At 37.6% G+C, this 25317-nt stretch overlaps 2 protein-coding genes across 3 annotated transcripts in view; one reads left to right on the top strand and one right to left on the bottom strand.

The window, feature by feature from the left end:
• Positions 1-1964, top strand: part of CNMD (chondromodulin) — a 28224-nt gene extending 26260 nt beyond the window's left edge. Inside the window, exon 7 of one of the 2 annotated variants that reach the window (XM_060129102.1) lies at positions 1542-1964. In XM_060129102.1, coding sequence (XP_059985085.1) covers positions 1542-1754 — 213 coding nt within the window. In that variant the 3' untranslated portion in view covers positions 1755-1964. Of the gene's footprint in view, positions 1-1538 lie in introns of both variants that reach the window. The other variant, XM_060129101.1, reaches the window with a different exon arrangement.
• Positions 1965-17179: 15215 nt separating this feature from the next.
• Positions 17180-25317, bottom strand: part of SUGT1 (SGT1 homolog, MIS12 kinetochore complex assembly cochaperone) — a 43192-nt gene continuing 35054 nt past the window's right edge. Inside the window, exon 13 of the mRNA XM_060129165.1 lies at positions 17180-17300. Coding sequence (XP_059985148.1) covers positions 17199-17300 — 102 coding nt within the window. The 3' untranslated portion in view covers positions 17180-17198. The remainder of the gene's footprint in view (positions 17301-25317) is intronic.

The following is a 25317-nucleotide window of genomic DNA, read 5'->3' as shown; positions in this document are numbered from 1 at the left end:
CAGGGCAAGAACCTGAGATTTCTGCCAACTTTTTAATCCTAACAAACTTTTGTTGAACCCTCAGGTGAGGAAATGCCTCAACCAAAAGGCTTTTTGACTGCTGCCCTGGAAGAGTCAGCGACAATTAATTAATGAGGCAGTTTTTAATTTTGCTGTCCCAGATGAACCTATTTCAAGAGACAAGGGGGAAAAATGTCTAAAGGGGAGAGTCTAAAGAATTTTTTAAAAAATGGTGTTAAGAGAGTAAGACAAATACTTTGATGACAAGATCTGAACATAGGTTGTGTCAGATGGTGTTAATGAATTGTTAGTTTTGTGAGGTGTGATAATGGCAGTGTGGTGCAGGAAAATGCTATCTTATTTTGGCAAGACATTCTAATGTATTTATGGGTGAAATGTCACAATGCCCTCAAGTCCCTTTAAATTTACTTCAGAATTTAAAATACTTAAAAAAAAATCAAATTTGACAAAAGGTTGGCAATTGTCAAATCTAGATGTTTGGCACACAATTTTCTCCACTTTCCAATACGTTGGAAATTTCTCATAATAGAAAGCACCCCCTCACACACACACACAGCAAAAAAAGTTGAATAAAGACTTTTTAAAAAGTATACCGGAAAGGTGATAGGGTTGCTTAAGTTCACTTAGCTCAAGCCTAACCTATGTTGGTGCTGCATCTCCCCAAGTTATTCTTCCAGGAAGGAGGCTTAAATTGAACAAAGAATTTACATGAATGATAAGGGCTTTTTGCGAGTGTAATTCAATGCCATATTAAAGAGGATATAGACTCTCTACCCCTAGAAATCCATGAAAAGGAAAACCAGATATTACATAACTTGGCAGGGGCACGTTTCTTCCAGTTCTGTGATCTCTCTGGCAGTGAAAATAGGGTGCTGTAGGTGACTTTTACTTCCATACGAGTTTGTATTTATGTAACTATAATGATGGCACATAGAAACTAGAAGATAAAGTTTAAGGTCTTGAAGTTTTACACCGTATGGTGTCTTCTTCTGAGTGTTACAGACCCTTATGTTGACACGAAGGCAGAAGCTAAGTGACCTGGCAGTGTTCTCAGCCAGTTCAAGTGGAATAGCAATCTGTTGTTAGCCTGGATCAATGAGTTTCAAAATGTGCTCCCCAGAGCCCTGGAAGCCATTACTACAAGAAGGCACCAGAGTGCCGCAGCAGTAGCAGAAACGCCACTTTTGAATCACGCTCCCTGTTTTCCTATTTAAAACAAATTGAGTCACTAGTGAGTGGTAACCATGGCTCATTTAAGGCATGGAGAAACTTCACCATAACATTCAAAAAACAAAAAAACCCAAACCTTCCTGCCAGTGACAGATTAGCTAGGATGGAAGTTCCCTGATGTTAGAAGGATTTCTGAATTATAAGGTTTAAAGATTGAAAACTCCTTACAGAAAATAATGCCGATTTCTGGTAGCAGTGAGACATTCAGGACCTTATTTTAAAATAACGTGGATGCTATAAACTTCTCATTATGAAGGAGACACAAATAATTCTCTTTTATTTCACAGCAGCAGGAAGGAGAAGGCATGACATTCGACCCTAGATTGGATCATGAAGGAATCTGCTGTATAGAATGCAGGCGGAGCTACACCCACTGCCAGAAGATCTGTGAACCACTGGGGGGCTATTATCCATGGCCTTATAATTACCAGGGTTGCCGTTCAGCCTGTAGAGTTGTCATGCCATGTAGCTGGTGGGTGGCCCGCATCTTGGGCATAGTGTGAAATCACTTCATATACCAGGTGCTGTAAAGAATTAACTCCAGAAACAACCAAAGTTTGAGGCATCTTGATGCTGAAGGGACCACAAAGTATTTTATATTCCATCTGAGCAATGTTATTCGAGATACTTAACAGAATATTTTTGAACTGCTTTACAGAACTTTATCCAGAATTGCAAATGTACTGAAAGGGTAGTTTAAGTCTAAAATATCATCATAATCCTTTTATTACTTGCTCTTTTTTGCTTTTCTTTGCCAGTAAGGCCTGCTTTTAAGACCTCCTTACCAAGCTATTTTGAAATAATCATGAAAAATTATTTACAATTTGTCAAAGATCTCAACTGTACACTTGAGTTCCTTTTAAATCGTCACTAAAACAGTTGTCTTCTGTTGTTATTTGTACATAATTCCTCAGTTGTTCTTAACCTTTATTGTTCTTTCCCAGTCTTGCAAATGTGCCCCCAGAGTTCCTAGATGAAAACACAGAAAAGGGAAAACAAGACATATAATGGCATCTGAGAGTGAACACATAAGGCAGCTCATAGGAAGTTCTTTATCTCTACTATGTGTTGGCATGTGATTAAGAGGTGGCTGCCCTGTTAACAGTCACCCCCAAGAAAAGAGAATTAGCAAACATTAGGATACAGAGGAAAAATGTAGGCGAAGGTAAATCAGACTTGTGGGGAAAGGACTTTCATTGACATTCTGAAAACCAGGTCTTCACACCCTTTCAGTCTGCTTTCAGAAAGTGGTCATTGGGCATGAAGCAGCATAATGATTTCTACCTTTGCAGTACAAATCAGGCTGCTGATGTAGTCCAATTACCAATAAGTTACTCTCCTACTAACAGGGCTGGCAGCGTGGCTTGAAAGACACGGCTGAGGAGGAATGGCTTATGTATCTATAATGACATAAAGAATCTCAGGAACAAGGACTGTCTTTAAAAACCGAAATATTAGATCAGGAAGATGAGCAGGTATTTCATGTTTTTGACATTTTAGTTTTGACTCTCATAGTTTAAGAGATTAAGAACTTTCTTAAGGAAAATAAAAGTTTTCCAAAACAACACAAAGATTCAGAGATGAAAGGTCTTGATACCATGACAGTCCCATAGTCTATATACACCATACTACTGTATATCTAGTGTTGCCAATTTACATCTGTAAAGTCATACGGAATTTTTAACACTTGGTTATCAGATGAACACTCATATACCTGCATTTAATGGAGTGTACAGCAAGCTAGTCTTTGGAGAGAAAAGGGATGAAGGAAAGATACACATTGAATTATATGTAATGATCACACTGTTCAGACAGCAGCAACTTCCTACAGCTACAAATTTTACACGTTTAGTTTTCAAAATGGTTGTCACTCTACTAACTAAGCAAATAAGTGCCAATGGTTCTGCACACCATCTCCCACCTCACCACCCAGCAAACTGTATGTACTTGGTTCTGGAAATAAAAGGAAAAAAAAAAGATTGAGCCAGTGATCCCACCCTACAAGAGCCTGTGGTCTAATGAGAGAACAGATAATTGGGATTCGGTACACCAAAGGCCTTGATGAAGATGGGATCATTGGGCTTCTTGGAGGAAGAATGCCTTCAATGGGTACTCAAGGATGAGCAGGAGAGCGCCGGGTGGTGAAAGGAAGGGCATTCCAGGCAGAGGGAATAGGTCAGGTAGAGGTGAGGTTGTATGGTTCGAGCAGGGAAACAGAGCATTCAGGCTGAGGTAGGCAATATCAAGATGGAAATGTAGGACTTCCCTGGTGGTCCAGTGGCTAAGAATCCTTGCTTCCACTGCAGGGGGCATAGGTTCGATTCCTGGTTGGGAAGATCCCACATGCCACAAGGTGTGGCCCCCCCCCCCCAAAAAAAAAAGGAAATGTAGGCAGGAGCTGTATCTTACTCATATTGCATGTTAATTGAACTTATTTGGGGATAAGGAATAGGAAACCAATGAAAGGTTTCCAGCAAGGAGGAGGCTGGTTTCCATTTTAGCTGGATCCCCTTGGTAGCTTTCCATGTGAGAACTGAAGAGATGCCAGACTTAGCGAGGAGGAGAGCATGTCATAGGGAAGGAAGGCTGCCTCTTGAAAAGGTGTTTCCTTTTCAAAGCACCACAATTAAATGAAATACAGGAGGTGTATTTACTTAATTTACTTAACAGAGAATGGAATTATGCTGTGTTATGAAAAGTCACTCAATACCCAAGGAAGTCAACTTAACATGAAAGGAAATGGATGTTTTAAGGGCAGAGGGGACACTCAAGGTTGGATTAATCATAGGAATGACAGAAGAGACTCAAATTGTGTTCAATGAAGAAAACTGAAGGTCTACTTTGAAAGAGAAGAATCAAGTGTACAAAGGAAGAAATGTACTTTACGGAAGAGAGGACACTGCTGAATACAAACTTTTTGCAAACTGGTACCAATCCCTAAATAACCTCTAACCAGGCCAGTCCAAAAGCTGCAAATACTGCCCAGTTTGCTGTGCTGAATCTTGACTTGTCGTTTAATTAATTCTCAGTGGTGACATAAACCAATCCTAATGGACATCACAGGTTCGTTTTCAAGGTCCTAAGGTCCTAGTTTGACTCAGTAGTCTTGAGTCACATTCAGTAGTCTTGAATGTGACAGATGCTGCTGTGTCAGCACAGAGAGAAAATGAAGAAATGGTACTGCTGGGCTTCAGTAAGTGTTCTATGTTACATGAACATATCCCATGGAACAAACTTCCACTGCAATGTTAAAAACTTGTTTAACTTCCTCCCCATACCTCCTTCCCACCATCACCTCAAATAACTGTTGACACTAAAAAAGTAAATATATTCAGAATAATCACTTAACCCACTCAACAGTTGTTCTTACACCAGATTTTATTACACTCCAAAATACAAGCTACATTTTTACAAAGTAGAAATTCCTTGTGTGAGTGGAATAATTTGTATTTCTGTATAAGCTGAATATGCTAATTTGCTTTATGAACATTTATTCTATAGAAGTGTCACATTTTTTTTAAGTTAACGGATTTACTGAGGGGAAAGGAGGGAGCTGACAAAAATCGACATGCACAGAATAGTCCTAGTAGCGTATGCAGACAGAAAGGTGCAAATTTGAGAGTCAGTGATGCAAACTTTAGCAAAAACAGTTTACAGGCAGAGTGAGTTTTGGTGTTTATAAAAGAAAGCTGAATTCCTTTTAAGGGCTTTGGTACATATATGCATGATCATATTTTATATGCATATACAGGTTTCACTTTGAAAAGCCCAGTATGTTAGAATCAAATTTACAAGACTAAGTTAGTGTTGACTGACCTTTAACAATAAAGGGACTCAACCACAGGTTTTATTTAAACTGCCTACACTCAAAAGTAATCAATTTACATACAATTTTTGGGTACTTACTGTGTAAAAGGTAAGTACATCTATGTATACATTTATGCGTGTATAACCTGACCTAGCAAATATTTGCTAAGGTGTTTGGTTTACTGAACCTTTACCATGTCTTAATATTTTTTAAATCAAATACACAGGCGTCAGTCTTTATTAGGGTCTATGTTATCACCATAGAGTGATAAAGATAAGTAATGGGACTGGAAACAGTATACCTACAAAGTTATAAATAAATCACTACGTTAAAACACCAAATTATTAAAAACCATTTTAAGTTCCTTTAAACAAATGAGCTTACTAATAACTTTACAGATGTGTCATATTCCTGTTCTCTTTGTGCCTCTTCCTTTACAAATATTCTCTTCATATCAAATTTCTGTAATTGAATCAATCTTTTTCTCATCTGTAACATGGCTACAAAAATTTTAATAGCAATGAGATAGTTTGGAAGAAATAACCTCTATACACTTTTTTCTTAAAACTAGCATTGTATTTGCAAATTTACTTGCAATACATTTTTTTTCAAAACATGATTTCTTTAGCTTCCTGTTCTTCAGCCTTTCAAAGGTGTGGATTACTTAATTACTAAAAATTTTCAACTACCTATATTCCATTAACCTAGACTATTATCCATCTTTCTATAATGAATTTACTTTATACTGACATAGTCAAAGACCTGGAATAAACTTACCAAGCATAAATCTTCTCTTAGCAGGACATTAGCTGCAGGACACCAGCTGTCTATTTTACATTTGGTAGTGTTTATATGTCCACGCCACTCTCCCATTTCACCCCAGCTTACCCTTCCCCCTCCCCACGTCCTCAAGTCCATTTTCTATGTCTGCATCTTTATTCCTGTCCTGCCCCCTAGGTTTTTCAGAACCTTTTGTTTTTTTAGATTCCATATATATGTGTTAGCATACAGTATTTTTCTCTTTCTGACTTACTTCACTCTGTAAGACAGACTCTCGGTCCATCCACCTCACTACAAATAACTCAATTTCGTTTCTTTTTATGGCTGAGTAATATTCCATTGTATATATGTGCCACATCTTCTTTATCCATTCATCTAGGACATTATGCTTTTAAAGGCAAGTGGTTTCTTTTCAACTAAAACCATATTCCTGCCTATTAGTTACTAAGGTAACTATACAACTACATAGTGAAAAAGATCTCCACTCCAGAAAGATCTCCCTAACATATTCTACTCGACTTAATCCACCAGCACCACCATAATTTTTAATTCACTTAGCACCTAGGTGTAATCAGGCAACATCTGAGAATATTCCAGTCGCTAAAGCAATAGTGCCTTATCATCAATCAGTACTATCATATTCCCTATATACTCCATGAATATTGACTCTTCTAATATTCTCTGCTCAGGTTTAGTAATATCTCAGCAATGATAAACTAGCATCTTGTCCAAATAGTCTCAATTTGTTTCACTTTCATTGAAGAAGATTTCCCTTCATCATGTGGTGTACCATTGTGGTTATATGGATTCAATGACCTGTATCATAACGACCCTAAGGTTCTGATGACAGAGGAACAAAAATAATCATTAAGCATCTCTCCTCTGCCTTTACATCTATGTGAGAGGGAAACAAATTCTTCAAAAGAACAAGATCTCAAGTAGCTTTTTACTTTTTTCTAAAATTTTTCAGAAATAAGACATCAGAGATGATTAGTGCTAATAACCTCACTTTTTCTCTCACCTTTACTCTGCGAAATCATTTTTTTAAGGGCAAGGTCCCAGGTCACATACTTCAAAGTCACCAGGTCATGATAAACACAGATTTACTGGGCCCTATCACAAACCTACTGATTCAAAATCTCAGGAAGGAAACAGAGAAAGCCTACATTTTAAAAAAACAAGCTTCCCAGGTGAGGGTCACTCACCCTCAAGCTTGAGAACCACTATCTTATACAGAATATCTTCCCAATGCTGGAATTTTTAGTTGCCTGATATTTGAGACAACTGTCAGAAGATCAGTACAAGACTGGGGTAAATAAGTTTTGTCCAAGTTAAATTCTGATTCTATCACCAACTATCTGTGTGAGTTGAAGAACTCTTATGAAGAAAAAAGTGTATGAGAGTGCTCTGGAAAAAAATGCATTTGTAAAACCAGACAGTACTTAAGATTCATTCCAGCTCTAAAATTCTGATTTTATTTTTCTTTGTTTTGTCTCACGTTGACAAGGAATGGAATGCAAACATTCCATTTTGGTACCAGGGAGTACAGGTACCAAAGCGACTTCTAGTCTTGGCAGACGGCCCATAAAAACATGCCTGCTGATCTGATTTTGACAATTCTATTAAACATAAAATCCTATGCCACATTCATTAAGTCCCTGTCCACAACCGATCATTCTAATTAATCCAATTTTGTCTCAGCATCTAGTATGCTATAACCATACTTATATTCCAGAACAGGAAACAGCTTTGCTAAACACAGATTACACTAAAATGTGACATTATCTGTAATTTAATGTGTTAAAAGAACAGAAATAAAAATTTCAATGAAGTACTGAACCTGAGGCCTTCGCCTATACCCACTAAATCATATACCACGACTCAAATTCATTCACATCAATACCATCAGGTGTTCAGAGCAAAACTCCACTGCAATCCCTGCTAGATCTATAAACTAAATTTGATTCGACCGTATATACACTTGATAAAAATCAAAACATTTTTAAAAAGGACGATAACCAGTAAAATTTTGACAGCACTGAGGACAACAGGACTCCACATTAAGCTGGGGCGAGCCCTGGCACTGGTTACCACCACGTCACCTCTACCACCTGCAAGGCCCCACGTGACTGAGGCCCCCACTGCCTCCACTCACTCAATCCCGACCCTCACCAAGTCGGCCCCAGCCCCACGGCCTTCCTAGCGCCCACGCACACCGAGGCCTGCACGTCTGCTGCTCCTCCTGCTGGCGGTGCTCGGTCTCAGGAATCTCCACCGCTCCCTCTGCTTCCTTCGAGTCTGTACTGAGTTCCAGTCAGCTCCCTGAGTTCTCAATTGGTCTCCTATCTCAAATTTCAACCACCTACGGGCCTCTTCGCACGTGCAGTTTCCTCCCTTAGCACTTAACATCATCTAACATACACTCTGCTCATCTCCCCCGTAAGTGAGGCTTCATAAATGCAGGGCATCTGTCCACCAGCGTATCCCTAGTGTCCAGAGCAGTGTCTGGCACATACCTTGCACTCAACGCTGATGAATGAATGAATGGGTATCAAACCATGAACATGTATTTGTCACTTATCTGTATTATTCTATATATTATTCTATTACCAATATTAAAGTGAAAACCCAATCCAAAAAAAAAAGTATATGGCTTTTGAAAGACGGCAAAGGTATTAATATTGTTAAAAAAATAAAGTACGTAACCCTCACCGAAGAGGTTCATGTAGTATTCAGTAGCTCAAAATCTCTTTGGGGGTTTTCCAGAAAAAAAAAAAGAAGTACTAGTAAGCAGTCCAAATTTTTGCCTCCAGAAGTTGTTATGCTTATAAATGAAACTGCTCGACTCACTCTTAGTTTCCAGGCCTGTGCATATGCCCAAACCAATTCCGGGATTTGTAAAACTCTGGCCTCCTTTACCCAAGTTCCTTGGGCTCAAAATTTCTTCTCAAAGGATGACTAACCTAATTAGAAAGTAAATTTCAGTCCTTTCTTTAAGGAAACACATATATTTTGGTTTTAAAACAATCAGGGGGGAATAAAAGCAATCTGAAAATTAAATGGCAACACAAAAAAAATATGTTTTACATGGCTTTTGATTAGTTATATAATTGCTATTCCCTCTAGTGATGTAGATAACTGAATAACAAATTAGATTTAGCTCTCATGACCAGGGTTAAATATCTATTTTTAAATTACTATTCTATCTATATTGATGAATGAATAATTTCAAGGGCACATATTATAAACAAAGTACAGTTTTTAAAACTAATTCTTTAGTGTGCAACAAGAGTTTCAATACTTGAATGTCTACCATGTGAAAGGCACTGTGCTCGGCATCAAAGATCCAAAAATAAGTAAATAACAACGTAATGAAGTAGGACACACAGGGTAAAACAGACACCATGCAACTAACCCTAAAATTGGTTGAAACTCTGAGCGGTGCCTTAACAGATGCATCAACAAGGCACCTCCACCACAACACAGCTGGAGTGGCAGTGAATTCCTGTGGAGGGGATGGAAGGGGGGATTTAACAAGAGTATTCTAACTGAGGACACTTAAAAGAATGAAGAGAAGAAAATAAGGGCATTCCTCTGTGCAGCGTTAAGACCACCTACCAAATTCTGAAAGCTTCTCTATGCACCAGGTACTGCAGGTACAAAGTTCAAAGCCAGCCCCCTCGACCCTCCCCAAAGCAGCTCAGTCACGAGGGAAGAAATGAGTCAACTGTAGTGACTTGATAGTGAACAAACTCTCAAACACGCTCACAGGACACTGTGGTTTTGGTCTGATTCTATCAAAGGATCTAATGGGTGCCTCAACCATAAGCAAATAACCCAATCCAACTGCTACAGAGCCAGTCATTGACAGAGTAGCACAAGATTCAACAGCTTTCCTGGAGGTGGCATATGAACTTAGTTTTGACACATCAATAGGAAACTGAAGCTTTCCAGGTCGGATGGAAGAAGGCATAAAAATACATGGGATGTTCAGACAGAGCAGAGGTCTGCAAACTAAAAAGAAGAACATGCGATAGAGTCTTTATGTGCCACACAAAGGCTAAAATATTCACTATATGGCCCTTTACGTGCAAAGTATGCAAACCCCTAAACAGACTATTCCGTGTGCCTGGAGCTTAGGTAACAGTGAAACAGTGACAGATACATACAGCTAAAAACACGGCTGAGGCTGCCCTTGAAGAGCAGCTGAGTCAGATTTGTTACCTTCCTTTTAGGAATTCTACTACTCAACAGCACTGAGAAAAAAAATCAAGGACTTAATACTAAGTGACAATTATTGGTCACATACTTTTGAGTCAGGACTTGGTTAAGTCCTCACAGTCCTGACAGGTAATTATCATCTAGTGTCAGAGATGAGAAAAATAATTCAGAAGGGTTAAGTCACTTGTCCTCAAAACACACCATTATTAACATATCAAAACTGGGATTTTAAGATTCCAAATTCACGTGTTAGTGTCCTTTCTGCTATGAGACCATTACCTCTGTGGTAGTCGAAATAAATTGATCATTTTGCAACTAATAAATAGCAAAATAGTAAGTAGTAATGCCAAGGAAATATTCAATTTCTTAGCATATTTCACAGGCACTAAGTTAAGCTAGCTTAGGAAAGTGTTCAATTGTAGTCAATTAGGTCACAGAAAAGGTCAATGTTTGAATACAAATGAGTGACAAAAAGCGGTAGTTGGGAGAGAAGACCCCCAAACTTGAATGTATAGTACTAGTGTCTATATACAAAGGACTGCACATATTTTTTGCTCCCCACTGATTGTTTGAGGGGCAGGAAGCATGGTAGAGAGGGAACAGACTGATGAACTCTTGTAAATAGACTATCAGTTTCTCTACACTGATGGAAATAACAGGACAGAATCTGTGGTTTACAAGTAGCATGATTTTGCAACTTGTTTTTATAAGCCCTAATAGTTTTACTGTCTTGAGTTTAAGTTAAAATGGAATTAAAATCAAAGAACTTCTGAAAGGAAGTCCCTTAACATTCTACATATAGTTTGTGTGTTCTGGCACCACTATACTTTATGATTCCTTTTTTTAAAATTAACTAACTTATTTTATGCCTGCGTTAGGCCTTTGTTGCTGCTCGCGGGCTTTTCCTAGTTGCAGCGAGTGGGGGCTACTCTTCGATGCTGTGCACGGGCTTCAGCAGTTGTGGCACACAGGCTCTAGAGCACAGGCTCGGTAGTTGTGGCGCACGGGCTTAGTTGCTCCGTGGCATGTGGGATCTTCCCAGACCAGGGCTCGAACCCGTGTCCCCTGCATGGGCAGGTGGATTCTCAACCACAGTGCCACCACGGAAGTTCCTACTTTATGATTCTTTTTAAAGTACTGCTGACAATACTTGCATATTTAAGCTCTGCTTAGGTAAATTAAAGTAACTACTCATTCAAAATAAAAGCTTTTCTGCGAACTTTTATGCTCTCACTATAATTTTTTTAGTTATACTAATGATTTTTAAGCAGCTGATATAGTTTCCTCAGACAGAATCCTGAACCTTGAAGGACTGAACTTCGAACAAAAAGGCTTACTACAGTATTTAAAACTCGCAGCCTAAATGCATATACAGTAAGCACTGCTCTCTGCACTTTACATATACAGGTACATGTAACTCTATTCAAACACTTTGGAGCCAGATGTGTTTCTGAATTCAGGATTTTGAATTTTAGAATTTAGTATAGATATACTATTGATTTTTAAATAACCTCAGCAGGATCTGTGGTAGCACTGTTATTAAACAAATTAATACTTCTGCAGGAAAATATGACTATTCAAACTGCAAGTTTAGGACAGGTTTTTGTTTCTTTTAACCACTGAGTCACACACATACAAATCTAGTTTTTAGAGCCCTCTGGATGAGGATAAATAATTGTAGAACTGTATTAACACATTCAACTCACATACGTCCATGAGGTGGGTATATTAGCCCAATTTAGATAGGAAAACTGAGGCACAGAGACATTAACTACCTGCCCACTGTCACACAGCTAGTAAGCGGTGTAGCCAGGATTGATCTCAAGCAGGCTGTCTTCTGAGTCCAGCGTTTAACTACTATGCAATATTGCCTTTTAATGCACTTAACAGAGCATCAAGCACACAGTATGTATAACAGTTTACTATTACTTAGAGCTTTTGCAGTTGCACTGTAGAGCATGGTTTTTAAAAGCCCATACACAAGCACTGAAGATTATCTTCCTTACTCCTTTTTGATATGTAAAAATTGCTTTTGGGCCAAGAGTACTGTTTTTGAAACATCTTTTGTATAACTGAATCCTATAAGAGAAAATAAAGTCAACGAGCTATGTATGAGAAGTCTCAATGCAAAAATAAGAATTAAAAAATCAAATTTGAAGGCACAGCAAAGGTAACATTTAGAAGACTCCAGACAAGGCAAAATTCAGAATATATATAAAATGTTCACATGATTGGAACAAAGGGACTAAACCTGAATCGTTCCAATTTTACTGAAGAAATCAGTGACACACTGATCCTAATACACGTATCTAGATAGGAAAAAAAAAACCTTGAAACAATTTTAGTATTTGAACAAGGAAAACTAGTGTGAGAGCTCCCAAGTTTAAAGAACAAGAATTTGACCAGGATGAGGTGCCAGTCTTCTTTCACCTGTAACAGTTCTAAGCGTATCTTGTTTCTCTGTAATTATCTGCATTTGAGAAAAACAAAACCTTCAACGCAAGTCAAGACTACTTGCTTGTATTACCTTTACAAGAGGCAAGAGATCTGGACTCCTAATAAGCTTTCCTACTTATGAAACTGATGATAACATTCTGATCTTTAAGAAATGTACTTCCCAGCTCATGTACAAGAATTAAAAAATTCAACTTGCACATCCTCTGCTTCATTGTGAGACAGCTGATTAATTAATAAAAATCACTCGTCCACCCAATTCATTCAGTTGTTAAAAGCATGGGAACTGAATTCTGACAGGCCTCGGTTCAAATCCCAGGTCCATCACTTATCAGTGGACTGAACTAGGCAAAGAACTTAACTTGGGCCTCATTTTTCTATCTGAAATGACAGGATGCTATCATTACCTCACAAGGCTGTTATAAAGGAGGTAGTACATATAAAGCACACCTGGCCCATAAAAAGCACTAGTACAGAATAGCTATCACTGTTATTGCCTGCATGGGCTAGCAATGTGTATGATTTTAGCTGATTTGGGGGATAAGTTTACTGAGGTAGGAAGAGAGGCTAAGAGTTAAATTAATTTCAGAAGTAAATCACAAATGTGGCACCAAATAGTAACACTTTTGAGTAAAGCAGTATCTTCAACTTACCCACCAGTACCCAATGTTTCCAAAATAAAATCTCTTGATACGTGTAAAATGGTCTTACAAGAGAATATGCATAGTTGGAGACAAAATAAACCAGATCAATGTTGAAGATCCCCCTTATTTAAAACTATACATGACTCTTCCTGGCACAGAAACCATTATTTTGTCCTTTTAGCTTTTATTATTTCCTCTCCTTGGTTCCTCCAAGGCAGAGATAACAGATATCCATATGCTGTTATGGATGCTAAAATATGGGGCTAAAATAGCAGGTAAGAGTGTCAAGGTAAACTTCTTTACAGCTAGCTGGTTACAAAAAAAAAAAAGTGGCTCTAGTAACAAACACCACATAACACCCAGAAAAGTTCTACCTATTTTTGGAAATATCAGTAATAGCTACAAGTCAGAGACATGCACACTAACCTGGACAAGGAAGATCCCAATAAAATTAAAGTGCACTAAGCAGATCAGATGGTCAATTAATAGGCAATACTGCTCTGGGTCAGTGATGTATTTCTCAGATCAACGACCTAATCTGATACGTAGATAATTGGGGAAGGAGAAAAGGTAAAAATGGGAAAGGATAGCCAAAACACATTTCAGTAGTGAACTAAATTAAAATGTCTATCTAAACTATTCATAATAGCATAGTGACATAGCTTCATTTTATTTATTCATTTATTTATTTTATTTTATTTATGGCTGTGCTGGGTCTTTGTTGCTGCATGCAGGCTTTCTCTATTTGTGGTAAGCAGGGGCTACTCTTCATTGGAGTGCGCAGGCTTCTCATTGTGGTGGCTTCTCTTGTTGCAGAGCATGGGCTCTAGGTGTGCGCGCCTCAGCAGTTGTGGCTCGCGGGCTCTAGAGCACAGGCTCAGTAGTTGTGGTGCAAGGGCTTAGTTGCTCTGCGGCATGTGGGATCTTCCCGGACCAGGGCTCGAACCCGTGTCCCCTGCAATGGCAGGTGGATTCTTAACCACTGTGCCACGAGGGAAGCCCATAGCTTCATTTTAAATGTTTATTTGAAATTTATCTAAAAAATTTATCTAGGACAGGTCAATTATTTTCTCCCTGTCCTATATAGTTAGCCTGCTAAGAAAATAAAAGTTTTTCCAGACTCAAGGAGACAATAACAATTCAATGTTCCGCAGTTAGTGAATATCTCAAATCAAAGGAATGGAAATTTTGGGGCTGGGGACGGAGTGCGGGAGAACTGTAGTTATTAGTGCAAACCATCCTTTTCTTCCATTCCATATAAAGATAGAAAAAAATGTATTCCAAGACTGAACCTCAAAAAGGAAAATAAATACTAAGAGAAAAATGTACATTCTAAAGAAACAAAAGGGTAACTAGAGCACAAAGAGAACCAAGATTTGAGAACTGAAAATGGGAGTCTAGGGAGTTCCCTGGTAGCCTAGTGGTTAGGATTCTGGGCTTTCACTGCCACGACCCGGGTTCAATCCCTGGTGGGGGAACTGAGATCCTGAAAGCCATGTGGGAGAAGGGGGGAAGGGAGGAAGGGGGGAAGGGGGAAGGGAGGAAGGGGGGAAGGGGGCAGGGAAGGAGGGAGGAAGGAAATGGGAGTCTAGAAAGAAAGTGGAACCAATTAATAGCCAAGCTGAGATAGCAGAGAATAAAGATAAAGGCTCAAAATGAAGTTTTTTAACTTTCTGGACTCACAATTTTTCATTGTCTAGAATGGTGAAAGAGGAGCAGTACTTTAGAGTGGTCCTTTAGGGCAAGCAGTCTAACCTACTTCTCAAAATTCCCTTCTTTACCCATAAACCTATTGTACTTAGACAAGGTAACATTGTAATATAACATAGTCATGTATATTAGGAACTCCATTTGGCTCAGCAAAATCCTGAATCAGACATCCTTAAGCAAATCTAGACAACAGATAAACACACTTTAGACAGTGTATCCTTTAAAATAAAAGCAAAACTAGTACTAGAACCTTTTTAAAAAAACCCAACTTCTATTATAATAGTGTCATTCCTAAGAAAGAAAAAAGTTGCTTTTAAGAGGCAAAAATGCTTCCTTATTTAGAATCATGGACTTTTAATTAAACTTTAAGACCCTATGGATTTGCAGATAAAGGAACTAATAAAACATAGGAAGGCTGTAAACCTGTTAAAGATTTTAAAACTAGTAGGTGGCAGAGACTTGCTAGAGCCAGGAGTCTCGTCTCTGGGGTATGCCCCTGACTTACCATCTCTGTAGAAGAGCCTCCCTACCCCTGGGGACTAACGGTACTGAGAAAACTTAACATAATCACTATCTTGTTTCCTAAGGAGAAAATTTTAGAAATTCATACATGCAAGAACTTAATTTTGCCTTTTCCTTCAGTGTTCAAGATCAAAAAAAGTAGCCTGTAACTCTAAGTGGGCAGAAGGACAAGTGAAAACCCCTACATGCATAAACAAGCAGTAACAGCAAGACTGGGCATGATCTGGTATCACCCCACCACTTTTTCCTTATGAACTCCCCTACACATGTCAAATGACTAGAAGGAAGAGGCTGAATTCCCAGTCTTTTTGGAGATGGCGGCTAATTTGCCCCCCATTTACCCTATCCTCAGCTATGAGGGTATAGAGTACTTCCTTGCCACAAAATGTTAGTGAGACCTAATAGACACCACCCTCTATGGTTCCGAAATTACAATAAGAAAAGGAATCACACCTACAGGTCATCCATGGCCTTTGCTTTATAACAGCTTAGACTGTCAATAGTTTTTTTTTTTTTTTTTTTTGCGGTATGCGGGCCTCTCACTGTTGTTGTGGCCTCTCCCATTGCGGAGCACAGGCTCCAGACATGCAGGCTCATCGGCCATGGCTCACGGGCCCAGCCGCTCTGCGGCATGTGGGATCTTCCCGGACCAGGGCACGAACCCGTGTCCCCTGCATCTGCAGGTGGACTCTCAACCACTGCGCCACCAGGGAAGCCCACTGTCAATAGTTTTAATCACAGAACATTTAATCACAGATAGATATTTTTTCTATCTCAAAACTGTATTTGTAGTAAGTTCACCATTCAACCATTCATAAGTCCTTCCTGAATGTTAATTTTCTCTCTCTGCTAGATTATAAAGTCTTTGAAGCCAACGATGTCTTTTAGTTTTTGTATTCCCATGGTTATCTATTTATTCTATAAACAGAATAGATACTAAATGTTTACATATTACTCTCTCAGTAGCTGCCCTAAACCACCAAAAGCATGGGGCTATAAGAAGAGAGATTTTCTAATAAAGAAAAAAAGAAGAAAAAAACCCAAACCAAACCACCAGTCTTGTAATTTCAGGAATCCTGCTGTGGCAAAAACAGCAAGAAGTGGAGTTGGGCTCTCCTAAATTACTGTTGGACCCCGCTTCACAGATTAGCCTTCAGTACAGTTAAATTTGCAGCATGATAAACTCAAGTGTCAATGTTTTATACAGGAATTTGAAGGGTAAGGACCAAAATTCTCAGTGCAATTACAAATACTTCCCATAAAAATAATCAAATGGGAATCCCCTGTGATAAATAATTTCTCAAAGTTTTCATTAAAAACTTAAGAAAAAGGTAAATAAACCAAACTTCTTCATAGAAAAATTGTATTTACAACTCCATTCAAAAGCAGTTTTTAAAAGCAAACAATTTAACACTGAAATTGAGAAATCTATGCTCACCCAAAGTTGCCACGTCTAATAAATTATTAACAGAATACTGCATCAAAAATAAGGCAATAACCCAAGATATCCCATTAACAATTTCTCCACTCCCACAACTAGGAAGAATTAATCTATCTAGTAGCAAATGATATTTCATTCCGTTTCAGCATATCTGAAGTCCTTAAGGGCAAAAGTGATAAAACATGATCTTCATTCTTCATTAGACTCTTAGAACACTTGAAGGAAAATAATTTCTAAAGCACAAAGAGGTAAAGAGGTATAATCCTTTAAAAAGATGTACTCAGTGTTCAAAATTCAAGAATGCAGTATTAATACACAATGGGCGTTAGCTGAACATACGTAATACAGTGACAGCAAATTAATTTATTTAGTACTTTTTCCATTCCATATCATCAGGAGGATTGATTTCAACTTTCCTTTTACCTACATCAGACCAGTTGGTACTCAAAACTGTACCACCAGACTCCATCTGCAATAAAAAATAAAAATAGATTAATTATTGGTCCATGTAATCAAAACAGAATATTTTTCTAAAAACATTCCAAGCACAGAGTCCCCAATATAAGCTATGTTTGGCTCAATATACACAAGACAATATTCTGTTTTAACCTTAGGCTTTCCAGATAAGTTACCATATCGTGTGAAAATCTGAAAAGGAAACTCTAGTTAGGTAGGAGGACCATGTCCACACACACTGCCATATAAAGCACATGTCTCCCTGCTAATCAGCACAGAGGTATATGTGGAAAAACCACCTTCAGATGAAAATATTGGGTTGGCCAAAAAGTCCCTTCAGCTTTAAAGTAAAAATAAAAGACACATTTTTCATTTTCACCAAGAACTTTATTGAACAACGTATTCACCATTTTGTTCCCCTACCTTCTGCCATTTTTCAGGCAACCTCATAATTCCATCTTCCCAAAACTTATCTTTTTGAGCAAAGAATTGTTCCAGGTGCCTTTTGCAGTCTTCCAGGGAATTGAAATTTTTCCATTAAGAGAATTTTGTAAAGACCGAAATACATGGAAATCCAAGGGTACAATAATCTGGTGAATACAGTGGATGAATGGGAACTTCTCAGCCAAGTTGTAACAGTTTTTGCCTGGTCATCAAAGAAACATGTGGTCTCGTGTTATCCTGATGGAAGATTATGCATTTTCTGTTGACTAATTCTGAACGCTTTTCATTAAGTGCTGCTTTCAGATCATCTAACTGGGAGCAGTACTTGTTGGAATCAATTGTTTGCTTTTCCAAAAGTAGCTCATAATAGAGGACTCCCTTCCAATCTCACCATATACACAACATCACCTTCTCTGGATGAAGACTGGCCTTTGGTGTGGTTGGTGGTGGTTCATTTTGCTTGCCCCACAAGCGAAATACTGTTCCACAATATTGTACAGCATCCACTTTTCATTGCCCATCACAATTTGTTTTAAAAATGGAACGTTTTCATTACGTTTAAGTAGAGAATCACATGCGGAAATACAGTCAAGGTTTTTTCACTTAACTTATGTGGAACCCAAACATCAAAGCGATTAACATAACCAAGCTGGTGCAAATGATTTTCAACGCTTGATTTAGATATTTTGAGTATGTCAGCTATCTCCCGCATGGTATAACATTGATTGTTCTCAATTAATGTCTCGATTTGACCGCTATCAACTTCAACTGGTCTACCCAACCATGGAGCATCGTCCAGTGAGAAATCTCCAGTACGAAACTTCACAAACCACTTTTGATCAGTCACAGCACCTTCTCCATACACTGCACAAATCTGTTTTTGTGTTTCAGTTGCGTTTTTACCTTTGTTGAAATAATAAAGCATAATATGCAGAAAATGTTGCTTTTTTCCTTCCATCTTCAATATTAAAATAGCTACACAAAAATTCACTAATTTTGATAAGTTTTTAAAAAATGCACCCTGATATGACAGCTGTCACAATACAATCTAACAAAATTGTTCGAATGAAGCTAAAGACAACTAAGCACTACTAGAGCCATCTTACTGGGGAAACCGAACGAACTTTTTGGCCAACCCAATGAAACTGGCTCCCAAAGAAAATGATAATGTAATCTCTTTTGCTGAGCACAGTGAAGACTTTGCGAAGTAAACTCTTTCTAGTTGGAGAGAACTTTAAGAGACCCTTCTTAATGTTCTCTCTCTGTCAAATGTACACAAGTGTATGCTGGAATTATTTTTAAATCAAGGTACATACATACACAGACACATAAAGTTAGTGTCTCAGTAAAGCACTGGTCATCTATTTACTACCCACTGAATATAACACCTACTAACAAACCTAGCATATTCATAAATACATTTAAAAAATAAAGTTGTAACTGTTAATGCAATAAAAATTCATTGATTTGGATCACAGCAAAGAACAGAAAATTGTTAAAATCTAAACATTTGAAAATAATCAGCTATGTTACTGGTGAATGTATAAAGTTACATATGCTACCATTACACTGGAACCTCAAAATAATCCCAATGCCCCACACTCTCTACCAAGCTCCTTTCCATCGGTTCCTTTGCACGGGATGCTCTCCTCTGTCCCGGTTCTTTTTATGTCTTTAGTTATCCTCCAAACATGACATGTCACCATCTCTCTGTGGCCTTCTTTGACCCTAGTCAGGACTCTAGCTACTCTTGTAGGACTTGTCTATGACACTGCACTGATAAAATTTTACGAATCTGCCTTCTCATACCTGCTTCCCACCCGTGGCTCCAAACTAAAGCTGAGAGTTTCTAAAAGGAAAGAAACATATTTTACCAATACTTATATCCTAGATCTAAGTGCAGTAGCCTGGCACACAGTAGGCTGCAAATAAAATACTGAATAAAATGGGACAAGTTTATATAATAACTACTCCTAAGAGAACTAAACGAAGCAGATTTAATTTATAATCTGATCATATTTGCTGATGACATTTATTTTCCCCTTTCTTCTTATGGACTGCAGTGCAACTGAGCACTTCCATGATTATTCTGTATATGTTGATCTTTTTGCCCAATTAGACAGAGAGATCAGAGATAAGATAGAGTCTGTTTCTTTGTACAGGCAGACCTCGTTTTATTGTGCTTCACTTTACTGCACTTTGCAGATACTGCATTTTTTACAAACTGAAGATTTGTGGCAACCCTGCATAAAGTGAATCTATTGACATCATTCTTCCAACAGCATGTGCTCACTTCATGTCTGTCACATTTTGATAACTCTCTTATATTTAAAACTTTTTCACTGTTATTATCTTTGTTATGGGGATGTGTGATCAGTGATCTTTGATGTTACTACTGCAAAAAACTATGACTTGCTGAAGACTGAGATGATAAAGCTAGCATATTTTAGCAATAAAGAATTTTTAAATTAAGGTACATGCATTATTTTTTAGACATAATGTTATTACACACTCAGTAGACTACAGCATAGTGTAAACATAACTTTCATATGTACTGAGAAACCAAAAAAGTGTGACTCACTTTATTGCAAAATTTGCTTTATGATGGTGGTCTAGAACTGAACCCACAGTTCTCCAAGGTATGCCTGTATTCCCCCACAAAGACAGAAGCAAGCCCTTGGTATGTTCCAGGTCAATGCTGCCAGACAGATGGCTTATTTTATGCATACGTATGGTTCAGTTACACTTAGCAAAGTTTCTGTATGAAAATGGACACAGATTCTCTAATGTAACTTTGAAATCTCACACACTATTTTGTCCAGAAGTTCTTAAAAGTCAACACTGAAACTGATTTCAGGGAATTCCCTGGCGGTCCCATGGTTAGGACTCCACGTATCCACTGCAGGGGGCACACATTCAATCCCTGGTGGGGGAACTAAGAGCCTGCAAGCTGCACAGCGCGGCAAAACAAACTAACAATACCCTGATTTCTCCTTTTGGAGGCATTAAGTGAGTGTACTTTTTCCTAGTCTTCCCACTAAGTACAACTAAAAACCTTGTATGTTATATAAATAACAAATATAAGACAACTCTAAAAGGTGAAAAGAAGACAAATCAGCTAGGGACCTTGAGACCCAAGGAACAACACAGTGGTGAGTTCTTTGGGTTTTCTTTTTGCCTTATGTTTTCCAAGAGCTGGAACTGAAGAGGCTGGAAATGCCAAAGGGTGCAAACAAAAAAAGCCCCAACAAAAGCCTTATTTCTCTAGCCAATGGACAAAGACAAACAGAAAGAGAGAAAACTTTTAGACAATAATCACTCTAGCTAAACACCACAGTAAAAAACTGGTCCCATCCCCACCCAGGCCAGTGAAGGCTGAATGAAGAGCCTAAACTTCCACCCATGCTATGCTATCACAAACCGGCCTCCTCTGTTGCCTGTGGTGTCTGTGGAAACCACGTGGGGAGCTAGAATTCCTACCTATTCCCAGCAGTAACAAGGAGATGTCCTGGGGTGTCAACGGAGGTAGAGTGGGGTACCTGGATTTCTACCTCCACCTGGAAATAGTGATGTAGTGACTTCCCTTCCTTTGCCAGAGGGGTTGTCAGAGAAAGCCATCTAAGACAGATGGTTTAAATAAGATCCAGAGTCTTGTAACATGAAAATGTCCAGACTTCAACTGAATATCACTTGGCACTGGTGAAAAACACCAAGAACCAGGAAGATTTCAGATTATATGTTTAAAAAGAGAAGACAATCAATAGATGCTAACACAGAGATGAAAGAGATGTTAAAATTATCTGACACATTTTTAAAGCAGTAAGGGTAAAAATGCTTCAACAAGAATTATGAACTAGCTTGAAACAAATGAAAAAAATAGAAAACCTCAGTAAAGAAACAGAAGACATAAAGAAGAACCAAATGAAAGTTTTATAATTGAAAAATACACTTGAAATAAAAACGCCAGTGAATGGGCTCAAGAGCAGAATAGAGAGAATAGAGCAAAGAATCAGTGAACTGGAAAACAGAACAATATAAATCACCCAATCTGAATGACAGAGACAAAACAGAGATAAAATGAACGGTTCTCAGGAATGTATAGTACTGTAACAAAATATCCAATACCTGTGTCATTGGGTTCCAGGAAGAAGAAAACAAAGAAGGAAGGTCTGAAAAAGTACTCAATGATATAATGAATGAAAAGATCCCAAATTTGGCAAAAGACATAAACCTACAGATACAAGAAACTGAGTAAATCCCAACCAGTATAAACCCAAAGAAATCCTTCAATAGAAAGAATCTGTCATGGACAGATCTACTCTGAAAGAATGCCCAAAGGAAGTTCTCCAAACAGAAGGAGGGACTTCCCTGGTGGTCCAGTGGTTAAGAATCCGCCTTCCAGTGCGGGGAACACGGGTTCAATCCCTGGTCAGGGAATTAAGCCTGTGTGCGGCCAACTACTGAGCATGTGGGGCACAACTAGAGAGCCAGCGTGCCTCAACTACAGAGCCCACGTGCCACAACTACTGAGCCTGAGCACCACAACTAGAGAGAAGCCCACATGCTGCAATGAGGAGCTCAAAAGCCACAGTGGAGGATCCTGCATGCTGCAACTAAGACCTGATGCAGCCAAAAATAAAATGAATAAATAAATATTTTTTTAAAAAATGAGAGGAGACAATGTGTTCAGGAGTTTAAAAAGAAAAAAAAAAAGAAACAAACAATGGAAACCTGAAAGTCAGAAAGGAAGAAAGAAAAAGGTCACAATATAGATAAATGCAATAGAGTTTGCTTTTCCTCTACGTTTTCTAAATTATTACACTGTATGATGTGGTTTCTAAACACATATAGAAGAATTATTTAAGAAAATTATAAATGAGAAAAAGTAAAAGGACATAAAGGGAGGTAGGTTTCTATACGTCATTCAGTGTCAAAAAAAATAACACCAGTAGACTATGATAAACTAAGTATAATATAGCTAATATAAAATTTAGAGCAACCAAAGATACACTACAAAACACTATAGATAAATCAAGATGAAATTCTAAAAACTGTTCAAGTACCCATAGGAAGGCAGGAAAAACAAATACAGAACAAACAGAAAACTTACATGGTAGACGTAAGTAAGTCCTAATGTACCAATAATTACATTAAAAGTTAAGTGGTCCAAATGCATCAATTAAAAGAGACTGGCAGAATAAATTAAAAAAAACATGACCCAACATGCTGTCTAAAAGAAATTCACTTTAAATATGACTTAGAAATCTGAAAAAGAATGAATATATATAAGTGAATCACTTTGCTGTACACCTGAAACTAACACAACACTGTAAATCAACTATACTCCAGTAAAATTGTTAAAATAAAATTAAAAATGTTTAAAAAATGACTTAGGCAGGTTGAAAGTAAAAGGACGGAACAAGATATATCATGCAAAAATTAACCAAAAGACATAAGAATCAGCTATATTAACATCAAAGCAAAGAAAATTACCAGAGCTAGAGAATGACATTATATAATGATAAAAAGGTCAATCCACCATGAAAATACAGCAATCCTAAATGCATATGAACCAAACAACAGAGCTGCAAAATATGTGAAGCAAAAATTGACAGAACTTAAAGGTGAAATCAATAAATCCACAATTATAGCTGAAGACCCTCTCTCAATCAGTAGAACAGTAAGACAGAAAATCAACAAGAGTATCAATCAACAGGATCTAAGTGACGTTTATAGAACACTCCATTCAACAAGAGCAGAATATACATGCTTTTCAAGTGGAATATATACTTAGGATAAGAAGTCTCAAGTGAAATCAAAATATATACTGAACTGAATAAAAATGAAAAAGTAACATCAAAATTTGTGGAAGACAGCTGAATTCTTCTGAGAGGGAAATTTATAGCATAAACACATATAACAGAAAAAAGAAAAAGGGTCAAATCAATAATCTAAGTTCATATCCACAGAACCTATTAAAAAAGAATAACAAAATAAACCCAAAGTAAGCATAAGGAAGAAAATAATTAAAAGCAGAAATAAATGAAATTTAGAACAAAAAAAATAGGAGGAAAAATTTAAGATCAACAAAAAGTTGATTCTTTGGGGGAAAAAAAGTAAATAAAATTGACAAACCCTAGCAAGACAAAGGAAAAAAAAAAAGACACAAATTACCATTATAGGAATGAAATGGGTTATCACTACAGACCCTGCAGTCATCAAAAGACTCTGCAGTTCCCTTCAAAGTTGAAGGGAACCCTACCAACACTAACAACTTAAACGGACCAATTCCTCAAAAACAAACTACCACAAGTCACTCAATATGAAATAGACAACCTGAAGAGTCCTATAAGCTACTGGGATAATGAAATTCATAATTTAAAATCTCCCAAATAAAGAAGTATCAAGGCCTAGATGGCTTCATTGGTTTAAATAATCTTTAAAGACAACACTAATTCTACAAATACCCTTCCCCCAAAAAAGAAGAGGATGGAGCACTTCCCAATCCATTCTATGACGTATTACCCTGATACCAAAACCAGAAAAAGCACCAAAAAAGAATACTGTAGACCAACATGCCTCATAAATATAGACACAAAAATGCTTAAAGTATTTAAAAATAGAATTGAGTAATATATAAAAAGAATTATACACTATGACCAACTGGGGTTTATCCCAGGGATGCAAAGCTGGTTCAACAGTAGAACAGCAGAAATCAATCATATTAATCACATAAAATCACCACTTTGACAAATTAAAGAAAAAAAATCACCTAATCATATTGACCACATGCAGAAATATTGCAGAAAAAGTATTTGACAAGTCAACAGCCATTCATGATAAAAATCTCAGAAAAAAAGAAATAGAGCAAAACTTTCTTAATTTGATAAGCATCTACAAAAACCTACAGCTAACATTATACTTAATGGTGAAAGACTGAATGGTTTTTCTCTTAAGATGGAGAACAAGGCATCGGTGTCTACTCTCACCAATCTTATTCAACATAGTGCTGGAAGTTCTAGCCAATAAAAGGAAATAAAGGGCACACATATTGGAAAGGAAGAAATTAAACTGTCCCTATCTGAAATACCTCCTTAGGTAGGTTTATTCCTAGGTATTTTATTCTTTTTGTTGCAATGGTGAATGGAATTGTTTCTATAATTTCTCTTTCTGATCTTTTGTTGTTAGTGTATAGGAATTGCAAGAGATTAAACTGTCCCTATTTGAAGATACGATTGTCTACATAGAAAATCACAAGGAATCACAAAGAATCTACCAAAAAAAATCTCCTAGAACCAGTAAGTGAGTTCAACAAGGTAAATACAAGATAAATACAAGATAAACATTAAAAACAAAACAAAAAAACCCCTGTATTTCTAGATACTAACAACAAACACATGGATGCCAAAATTAAACATATAATACCATTTATAATCACTCAAAAAAAAAGAACCCAATACTTAGGTATATCTAGTAAAACACACAACTACTGAAGCCCACGCACCTAGAGCCCATGCTCCACAACAAGAGAAGCCACTGCAATGAGAAGCCTGCGCACCTCAACGAAGAGAAACCCCCGCTAGCCG

This window comes from Lagenorhynchus albirostris, chromosome 18 (genome assembly GCF_949774975.1).
Source record: "Lagenorhynchus albirostris chromosome 18, mLagAlb1.1, whole genome shotgun sequence".
NCBI lineage: Eukaryota > Metazoa > Chordata > Mammalia > Artiodactyla > Delphinidae > Lagenorhynchus > Lagenorhynchus albirostris.
This window is presented reverse-complemented; position numbering and strand designations above follow the sequence as displayed.